General features: G+C 39.1%; 1 protein-coding gene across 1 annotated transcript in view; it reads left to right on the forward strand.

The window, feature by feature from the left end:
- The window catches only part of PLEKHM3 (pleckstrin homology domain containing M3), an 84,091-nt gene that overhangs the window by 35,011 nt on the left and 37,600 nt on the right, over positions 1 to 11,480 (forward strand). Inside the window, exons 4-5 of the mRNA XM_026707764.2 lie at positions 2,806 to 2,951; positions 4,973 to 5,166. Coding sequence (XP_026563549.2) covers positions 2,806 to 2,951; positions 4,973 to 5,166 — 340 coding nt within the window. The remainder of the gene's footprint in view (positions 1 to 2,805; positions 2,952 to 4,972; positions 5,167 to 11,480) is intronic.

An 11,480-nucleotide genomic window follows, 5' to 3' on the forward strand; every position in this document is an offset into this window, starting at 1 on the left:
CACAGGTCACAGTAACTTATTTTGCCTAATTTTTGCCCCAGACCTTCTCGAGAAAGGGAAAGGCAGTGGCACACTCTTGATGTCGGATGGGCGCTTCGTATATATATCCATTGTATTCTTCATTTCAGGAAGTCAGAGTCATTGTTCCTGTCATTTCAACCAAAGACGCTGGGTTTCAGAGTATCCCCATCTACTGTAGGCTGTTGGATCAGAGCTACAATCTCCAAGGCCTATTTAACACAGGCGCTTCCTGTTCCTAGGGGAATTCTACAAGGAGTGCGGCTACCTCAGCAGCCTGGGCTACCCAGGCTCCGATAATTGATATCTGCCGAGCAGCTACATGGGCGTCTCCATCCCCCTTTATCCGCCATTATAAAATTGATGTCTTTGCTTCAGCAGAAGCGTCCTTTGGCAGGCGAGTCCTTCAACAAGTGGTTAGAGACCCAGAGGAGATTCCGGCCCAGACAGAGTCCCTCCCATAGGACAGGCCATGCTTTGGTATGTCCCACTCTGGATGCTTGCAGCAGCTCTATGGAGAATGGGCGTTGGTCCTTACCTGATATGCCCTTTCTCGTTGAGCTGCGTAGAGCATCCAGCCCCACCCTAATTTGTCCGTCTGGTGGGGAATCCTGTTTCGGCCAATGATTCAGGCAGTTTATAGTTGAGAGTTGTTCAAACATTAAGATGAGGGGATGCAATTCTGTCTTCTTGTCTTCGTAAAACTGGGGAACGCTAAGGAGGAGTCACATGGAGGAGGAGGAGCGTTCCTCAATTATAGGTCAGCCTGTGAGAGCGAAGACTGGAGCACTTCCCACTCTGGATGCTCTACGCAGCTCGACGAGAAAGGGCCTATCAGGTAAGGACCAACGCCCATTCTAGGACCCACCCTCTTTATACTCTATATAAATGACCTTTCTGATCACCTTATAAGCAACTGCGTCCTCTTTGCGGATGACATAAAACTATTCAACACCACCAACAATGCTACTATCCTTCAAAGCGACCTTGATTATGTGTCAGAATGGTCAAACATCTGGCAACTCCAAATCTTGACCAACAAATGCTCTGTCCTACACATTGGTAAAAAAAAGTCAGTACACCAAATATAAACGAGGTGGATATGACCTCGTTGATGATCCTCACTCTGTCAAGGATCTTGGAGTTCTCATATAAAATGACCTAAGTGCCAGAGCTCACTGTAACAGCATTGCCAAAAAGGCATTAAGAGTTGTAAATCTAATCTTACAAAGCTTCTCCTCCGGAAATATCAAATTGCTAACTAGAACATACAAAACTTTTGCCAGACCAATACTCGAATAGCAGCTCATCAGTCTGGAATCCACACTGCATATCGGACATTAATACAATTGAGCGAGTCCAGAAGTATTTCACAAGAAGAGTACTATACTCCTCTGCTCACAACAGAATACCCTATATCACCAGGCTTGAGATTTTGGGCTTGGATAACCTTGAACTACGTTGCCTAAGGTTAGATTTAAGTGTATCACACAAAATTATCTGCTACAATGTCCTACCAGTCAATGACTACTTCAGCTTCAACCACAACAATACAACAGCACACAACAGATACAAACTCAATGTAAACCACTTCAAACTCGATTGCAGAAAGTACGACTTCAGCAACAGAGTGGTCAATGCCTGGAATGCACTACCTGACTCTGTTGTTACATCCTCTAACCTCCACTCTTTTAACCTCAAACTATCCACTATTGACCTCATCCCATTCCTAAGAGGTCTGTAAGGGGCGTGCATAAGGGCACCATAGTGCCTACCGTGCCTACCATCTCTGTCCTATTGTCCCCATTTATTCATACCTATTTCCTGTATTCTTACTCATGTTTATACTTATACCTATTATCTTGTAAGTGATTGACAAATCAAATAAATAAATAAAATAAAATAAGGAAAGGAATACAAAATCATTTCTGCCTTGGAAACTATTATTAGAGAAGAGTTAATATAAAAGAATTATTTACTATGTGTTGGGAAGAAGGACTTAATTGTGTAAAATTAAAATGCCACATAAAGACACTGATTCTACTCAGTAAAAGGGAAAGATGCATCGATTCTCAAAAACAATTAGAAATTCTAAATATATAAATAGCTGAAAAATTATTTTGCAGGTTACAACTGAAAGACATCTATCGTTAAAGTTTGTTTAACTAAATAAAACTTAAAGAAGAGAAAAACATTAAAAACATGAAACTAGTATTAGTATTAGTCATGGAATTGTTTTTAAAAATGAATAAAAGAATGCGAAAAACCTGATCCATATGACAGTACAGATACAGGTGCTTCAAATCAATCCAATTTATAATACTGCTGGACCTGATAAAGAACTTTTGTAATAGAATTTTTGTGATTGCTTTGATTCTTAAGAGTCAGTTCAGTCATCGGAATTTCTAGTTTTCACATGTGAAAACAGTTTCTGAGAAAAATGCTCCCTTCTCTTCCTTTTGGAATCCCTTGAGTCATCTTTCTCTCATGAAGTCTTCTGCAAAATTAAAGAAAAAAGTATTAAGATATATCAAGTGGATGGCTTCTAGGGATGCCAGTCAAAACATATAGTCATTCTCACCATGCACATGTGTGTAAAGGCAAAAAATGAGAAAAGCAATTGCAAAAACTCAGGGAAATTATAAGTGAAAGCCAATGGTATCTGAAACTCCACGAAATTCTGTGGCTGAGATACAGTGATTACATGGTAAAGCAATGTAAACTTTTTTTCAGTGTAACTAAGAATCTGCTTTTTACGCCTGTCTTTTTTTTCCTCCCTATTTGAAGGTTGTCAGAGTTGCATTGGCTTAAGCAGTGGGAAAGCAAAGGTATGCAACTACAGTGGGTGGTATTACTGCAACCTCTGTCATGTTGATGATACCTTTCTAATTCCTGCACGACTAGTTCATAACTGGGATACTTCAAAATACAAGGTAAAAGTACATACATGCTAACAATAGTACAAGTTCTTGCTCCCTGATTATAGTGTGGAATATGGTCACATGCTGCCCAATAGGAAAACATTGTCCGTCAATCAATCAGTATTTTGTGACCATGTGTTATTATGTTGCATAAAATCATGAAAAGGAAAAGGAAACTAATAATTTAAGAGGGAGGGGGAAAATATCAACAAATAAAAAGGCATGCACAGAATTAGGTTAAGATGGAACCAATACTAAAATTGAGAGCTTAACCATTTCTTTGAGTTTAATGTTGCAAAGGTAGCATCCTGACTATTAACAGCTGTAATCACATCTGCAAGGAGGTAGAATAGTTGTTCAGCTATTGATGCTCACACAGCTAAGGCCAAGAGGGAGGAAATATAACTCCATGATAAAAACAGGAGTTTGTCTCATTCATTTCCCCTCATGTAATGCAAATAAAACAGTTTTACAAAGTGGGAATCTTGGAGGTTTTCTGATTTCCAGTACCTTACCAGTGCCAGATGAATTCTAATGAAGATTAAAGATAACTCCAGTTCTGTCCTAATGACAATCTGACCAAGTTGAAAGCCCAAGCAAAATACATGTGGATAGGTGAATGTCCCGAAGCACACAAGGTTCACAACCTCCAGTAGAAAGCCTCAGTTGCCCACATGAATAAACATTAGAATCCCAATTAGCATGCATCCCATACAACTACTGTAGTGTCCATCAGCTGGGCGATAGTTGTGGTTGTTATGGTTGTTAACTTGAGAATATCCAAAGGTGGCAGCAAAACCTTTATTTATGTTGTGGCCTCATTGTCATTGTCCTCAAAAAAGCTCTAAAAGTTGTGCAAAGGACAGCTGGCAGGAAACTGGACACTTCTTGCCAATCTGGGGACTGACTTGAGGGGTGAAGTAGAAGAGCTGAAACCATTCATTAGCTTACCCACCTGTAGAGAATGAGGCAAGAGTGACAGAGACATAGAGGAGCCATGATCTAGACAAAAGAGGCTGAAACATTTTTTAAGTTCAGGCCAACAACACAATTTCTAGAAGTAGTTCAGGCAGATGCCTCCCTAATCCACTAAAGTATAAGAAAAAAGTTTTCTGTTAACAATTCTGTAAGAGAGCCAATGTGTTGGATTAGGAGCCAGGAGATCCTGGTTCTGGTTCATAAATTGTAGTTGCTCTTTAAACCGAACAGGCACTCTAAGCCCAACCTAATTTCACATATTGTTCCTGTGGGAAAAAATAGGAGGGAGAACTATGTATGTTGCCTTGAGCTCCTGGATGAAAGGTGGAATATGAATCTAACAAATAATGAATTTGTCTCTGATTCAGGATCTGGCTTCAAGCATAGTCCTGGCATCTAACTTTCAAGCATTTATCCTAACATAGCTTAGTATGATTATTTCTATATTATAATTTTAGCTTTTCGGATTAAATATGGTGATATAAAAGTGTAGCACATAAAAGAACAAATAGATTATTTAAATATTTAAACTATTTAAATATCAAGTGCTACTTAATATTATAAAGAAAAGGGAACAGAAGATGTCTAGCAAACAGGTATTTTTGTTCTTGAATACCTTACAGATTTTGGCAAGATCTTAGATGTATGCATCTCCCCCTCCCCCCCCAAAAAAAGAAACAAAAATGGCTCCAAAAATATCAAAAATAACAAATTTCACTAAATTCTCTTTGCTATTGCAAATAATAACAACTTTTATAATAGTGCATTTTACTAAGTTTGAATGGTCAGTTCCCTACTAGTGTTTCACCATCATTCCAACTTCTGGAACATTCCACTAATTGAATTTTGTTTCTTTGAAATGCTGAACACCAGAATTTAGTTTATATCTACATTACAGCATCTTTGGCGCGCTTTTTTAATAAATAAGATTACAGTGTGCCTTATCATAACACAAATAACACTAGCATAATGCCACTAAGAGAGTGATGTACTGATTGCATCTGAACAGTTAAAGATTTATTAGAAGATAAGCTTCATGGATTTCCCCCTTTTAGGTATCAAAGCAAGCCAAAGAATTCCTGGAATATGTTTATGAAGAGCCCCTGATTGACATTCAGAGAGAAAATCCCATATTGTACAGACATGTTGAGCCATTGGCAAGTGTGGCCCGTCTGAGACAGCAACTGAAATCCCTCCGAGCCTATTTATTCAGCTGCAGAGCAGCAGTGGCTGAAGACCTGCGAAGAAGGTAAGACAGAAGAACTGTCAAGAACTAGCTTCCTTGGGGTCATCTTTCTTTCTTTGGCCATTCTTACTCTTCCTTTTTTTAGTTCCCATAGCCCAGCCATTAAAGTGTAGCCCATTGTGCCTGCCTCCGAAGGGTAACTGGATACTTTCAGTGCACACTGGATGGTTTACTGGCTGGCTGGCTGGCTGGCTGGCTGGCTGGCTGGCTGGCTGGCTGGATGGATCTATCTATCTATCTATCTATCTATCTATCTATCTATCTATCTATCTATCTATCTATCCATCCATCTATCTATCTATCTATCTATCTCAAAGTACAATTGCATATCATCACATTCTAACTATGTAGATTATACAGCTGAAGCATTTGAAAAACTGATCTGTTCGCTGTTAGATTAATATACTAACCAATTCAGCACTGGAATCACAGTCTTGCTGCTTGAGAATTTTCTACACTGAAAATGAAATGCCAGAGTAGATATAGGTCACTGCATAAAAGAAAATTAAAGGATTCTTATGATTGTGATTAATGCTGGAAGAGCAGCAGTAAATTTAATTCAATCATCAATGAAACGAAACAAAACAAAATTCAGCTGTTTTTGGCATCCTAAACAAATACGGTGAAAGTTCTGGGCTCAGAAGCACTTTTCTTCATTTCTTCTGTCATTCTCTTATCTATCACTTTAACAACAGCTCCTGCTATAAGGAAGGAGTAAAGCTAGACCTACTTTTCAAATGATGAGGTGCCTAGGCAGAACATGGCTTCCAATGTCTGAAAATACGGAGACTGAGAATGGGATTTCGTCTGTCATCAGGAGCCTACAGAAAGCACTGAGCCCCAAATGTTCCCCATTCACTTTATCTTGCCTGGGATCTGTTGAGAGAATGAGGGCCGGATAAAATAGGGAGTATTCAGTCCTTGGCTATCATCACTGTGGTGGGTGATAGGAGCCATGGTGGCACAGTGATTAGAATGTAGTATTGCAGGCTGACTCTGCCAGCAATTTGACCCTGTCCGGCACAAAGTCGACTCGGCCTTCATCCTTCTAAGGTCAGTAAAATGAAGACCCAGATTGTTGGGGCAATATGCTGACTCTGTAAACTGCTGTAAAACACTATGAAGCAGAATATAAGTCTTAAGTGCTATTGCTATCATCCATGTCCCCATTACTCTGCGCGTTGGTGGAAAGGGTGTGTGCGTGTATGTCTTTGTGTGCATACCCCCACGCATGTTTGCTTTCGCATCTTCATCCATGTAATCCAAAGGAAATCATTTTGGCTGTTTAGGAGATAACCTTGATTGATGTCATGATTAACAATGTCAAAAACCAATAAAAGTATTAATGTTACTGAAGTGCCCAAACTTAATAGCTACATTCCTGTTATAAATGCATTTGCATCATCTCTGTTTGGAACTGTGAAACAAAGGAAGTTGAAAATCTCTGCAGTTGAAGAAGGCACTTGTGATTAATATAGTCTGTGATATTTTCTTAATATCATATAAGAGTATCCTTGCTTTTCCCTATCTTACTTTTAAAGACTTCCTTCATTTGTAACACTGGCTATAATATCTCCTTCAATTAGTATGAGATTGAAAGCTGGATGCTTTATGAGAGATTCAGTTCAGAAAAGGCATCAGAGAAAGAGATTACAAGCTTTTGATTAACAGCAAAGCAAAAAAAGAGTGTTTGATTAAAATAAAGAGGCAGGGAGGGCCAAGGCAGGTCAATGAAGAGAACATAAAAGAAGAGATCAAAGGAAGCAGAAAGAGAAAAGCAACTGGGCTCGAAGACATGCGGCAAAAGGGAGAGGGGAATGAGGATACTAGCAGAGGCACGAGGAGCCGCTGCTGATGGGAAAAGGTGATAGAAAAGGGTACAGAGGAAGCTGTGAAGAGGCATTCAAGGTAGCACAGGAACAAAAGCAAACCTGAGAAAATAAGAAGCATTGCAAATGACAAAGAAGAAAACAAAGCGGGGTTAGAGACTAAATCAGTTGAGTGAGCGTGGTGTAGAAAATGAAGAGGATAAAGTTAGGACATAGATTGGAAATAATGCAGAGAGCTAAAATGCTGGATTATTATTAAACTTGGTAAAAAGTTACATTAAGCTTATCATTTGGGGGAAAGAAGTTAACATGGGCGTGTGTACACCTGCAGGAGGTGATTGAGGAAGTAACAATGAAGATGAAAAACAAATTTTATTGTAGACTAAATAATGTCTATAAAAGACTTATGTTTGAACAGCAGTACAAAGTTTAATTTTGTCTCTTAATTCAGATAAACTGTAATTGACCTTGGACTTAAAAAGCCATCTGGGTTGGTATACTATCTGGTTTGAACCTTATAACTTATCAGCATGAGTGCCACTAGAACTTCAGTTCTTTCTTTTACACTGTAGTCCCCAGACAAATGATACTCAATTTCCTTTCTCCCTCCTTCCTGGTGGCATATGTCTGCTTGTCTTTCTGTTTGTCCATTCTAGGGTTTTTTGCACCATTCTAGTTTATGATTTGCAAACAAAAGAACATTTAGCAATTATTGGCCATATTATTTAAATTTCATAGTTTTCCTTAAAATAGTTTACTTTTTGCTACTTGTTCTTGAGTAGGTTTGTGAATTTCCAGCTATTCTGAAAACATTGTTATTATGTTAAACTTTCATAAAGCAAAGTGTAGCAAACTATGAACAGTGCACTGCAAGGAGGACTGAATATAGGGTGATTGATCTTAAAGGAAGTCTATTATAGTATAGCTCAGGTTTGTCAAACTCGATTTCATTGTGGCCACATCAGGATTGTGTTTGACCTGGGGGGGGGGCAGTTCAGTGTCACTTGTGTCAGGGGTACTTGTGGTGGCCCGAGCACTCTGCCAGAGAAAATGGACTTCCAAACTCCATTTTCGGCTGCGACAGCCTCCTGCAACTCTCTGCCAGTGAAAAGACAGGGCCACATTGGACCACACACCAGTCCTTTACTGTTTCCAGGGTGGCTCCGCAGATTTAAGCATGGATCCAGCCCATGGGCCTTGAGTTTGACACCCCTGGTATAGATAGCCTTATGAGGAAAAGCAAAGAAATAGCTGTAGCTTTTCATCCATGCTTGTTTTAAAACATGCAAGGTATTTCCAAAAGTATGGCAAAATGGGTGCCCTGCTGTATGCTAAAATTTCTGGTTTGGGGAATTTTCTTTTGGTGTGCATATGTAATGTATGTATGAGGGATCCCCAGTGCTCTCTCAGCTTGGTTGTTCATGATGTTACCTAGTTTGGATAATGAAACATCTGCAAGAAAACAACCACACTCAGAGACTCCTCATTTCAACCCTGAGATACAAATATTCTCCTTTATTGATATATGTATATAAAAACATTCCATCAGCATATATATAGCTAACAGATCTATGGACATATAGAATATTAATTGATAGAAAACTGATTTTGAGCTTCACAAACTATGAAGAAAAACTCTCATAGAAGTTGTTGGTTTGAGGAAAAGTGGAATATAATAACTCATGTATATGCCAAAACAGATTTCTGTCACCTAACATGTAGGCTGAAGGTATAAACATATTTGAGGGTGCAAAAGTGCACGTTTGACAAAAAGATTTTTCTTGAACTCCAGATGCTCATTTGTTACCATTTTTTGGTACCAGATTCTTAGTGATTGCTTGCACAAGTCCATGCCATATTCTTGCAATATTTTACAACACACCAAAAATAAGGGGGGGTTGGGCTACCAAATTGGGAGCTGTATTACTAGGCCTCAGTGCTCACAAGGTTGAAAGAGTGGATAAATTTGAAGAACAAAAGAATATTTACGTTAGAAGGTCACGACTTACAATTGGGATGGCATGCATTTATGTGGCATGGGAAAAGTAAATACATAGATACTTCCAAAGGCACTATATGAGGAATGGTCTGCTTTCAGTATGGGAAAGAATCAAACAGAATCATTACATGAAAATACTGGTCTGGCTATCCATGATGGAAGCACTAATACATCCAAATGTTCTTGAACTGGAAAAAATCGTAAGGTATAAAGATATCCTAAACGAACAAGACTTAAAATCTAAACAAGACCTAAAAAATTAGGGAATCGATTTAACCTGGTGGCCACATAGTCAAATACAAACGAGACACAAGAAAGATGCACAAATATATGGATTATATAAAGAACCCCTAGAATTAGATCAAATATTTCTAGGGACAGATGATAAATTAATAAAGAAAATATATAATTACCTATTGAACTTTAAAATGGAAGAAGAGCATGTAAAACAAACTATGATAGTATGGGCCAAAAATTTTGGATATACTATAGAATTGGGCAAAAACTTTGGGAAAGAAACTACAAACTAACGATGTCAACAACATACAAAGAAAACTTTTACAAAATGTTCAACAGATGGCATTTGCCACCAGCAAGAATGGCAAAGATGTTCCAAAACATATTTCCAGAATGCTGGAAATATAAACAGGTACCGGGGTCCTATTACCAGGAATGGGATTCTGCTGGTTTGGGCAAACCGGATGTTAATTTTATATCCAGGTTGGTGAATTGGTAGTTCCGAAGAGTAGCTGTCTGGCACCGCCCCTCCCCCAGACTCCATTTTTGCTCCCCAGGAGGCTCAAGGGAGGTTTTCTAGGCCAAAAATGGGGCATGGCGGGTCCAGCACTGCCCCCCAGTTTTGCTCTCAGGAGGCTCCAGGAGAGCTTTCTAGGCTGAAAACAGTGTGTGGGGGGTCCATACTGCCCCACCTCCATTTTTGCTCCCAGGTGGCTCCAGGGAGGCTCTCTAGGCTGCAAACGCCCCCCTGCACCCCAAAATGGGGCATAGCAAGCCTCCCTAGAGCCTCCTGGGAGCATCCAGCCATCCAGTATGCCTGGATTCAATGTTTAGCCAAAAGAACGGTTGGAGCTAATACAGTATTGATTACTGCCTTCGGAATGTTCTAGGTAAACAAAACTATGCAGCCTCCTAAAACTGCTGGAGCCAATCTTCTTTCTTTATTCCATATCCTCTTCTTCAAAACTAGTAAGTTGCTCTGCTTTTTCATGCCAGGCTTAGTGTGGTAAGTTCAGAGTGGATTTTATAGAGAACAGCTTACCTTTAGGTCTCATTCATTTGCTCAATTTCAGAGCATACATTACACAATTTCCAAAGCGTAATTCAGACTGTTCAGTAGTTTGCGTAGCTGCTGCTTCATGGTTATATCATTATTTCTATTGCTGGCACAAACTTTATATATCATCCCATAGATGATTTTTTAATAAACAAAACTTTTCCCAGTAATTTAAATGCTAGAAGGTTTAGCTGTAGATAGTCCTCAACTCACGAATGGTTATGATCAATCAAAAAAAGGGTGGGGGGGATTTACGATCTGGATTTGAAATTTTGACAGTTGGGCCCCTTCATAATCATGTGTCAAACTTTGAAGACTCAGCAACATGGCCGTATTTACAGCCGTTTGCAGCATCCCAGTCACATCATCATGTTTGCCAAAAATTGGCACTTCTGGTTTTCAGCAAAACTGTGCCCATTGGTTTGCTTAACAAACACAGTATTAGCGATTGCTGCAAAAAAGGTCATAAAATCATCATAGTGGGCAAGCTTCTTTACAGTTGTATCTCGAGGACTGTTTGTAATGTTATGGGAGTACAAACAGTGAGATGACTGGATAGATTGCTTTGGGCTCCTATTACTTCTTACTTGCACAAAAGAGTATTGGACATTGGCAGTAGAGCTGGAGGTCTGCTTCTTTGTCCTTGTTACATGAACGACTGAGGCATGGAAACCCATAGGAACAAATCTGGTGTAGATTTCACCAGTCCTGCAGCTCTGGCTGCAGTATTCAGAACTGTAGATATTTCCCCATCTTACTATGTGGGTAACATTTTATATGACAGTGGGATTCATTCATAGGATAATTGTTGCAACCTCAATATATGAAAGGATATTTAATCACACGCAGCATTTTTATAGACTATTTTTTCAGAGGGGGAGGAGTAATTTATAAGATTGGAATGTCTTGAGTTCACTGGATCTCAATAGAATGCAGAGAGTTCCTTTTGCTTTATCAAAGGTTATTGAGAAATAATACAGTATTTCATACAAAATGAGATGGTTGTTATTTTTAACATAAACCAAAATAAATTCCTTTCTCCAAACCTGAGGTTTGTAGTTATAATACCATACAAAGTCACAATTACAGCAGTATCTAACAATTCATTTAACAACCAAGCTGAAAACTTTTCTGTGCTTGAAAAGGTTTTCTCCAGCTATCATAATAGGAAGGAGGAAAAACTTGAAACAGTTAA

Source organism: Pseudonaja textilis, chromosome 1 (assembly GCF_049901715.1).
Source record: "Pseudonaja textilis isolate UNSWEBS1 chromosome 1, rPseTex1.2, whole genome shotgun sequence".
Lineage (NCBI taxonomy): Eukaryota > Metazoa > Chordata > Lepidosauria > Squamata > Elapidae > Pseudonaja > Pseudonaja textilis.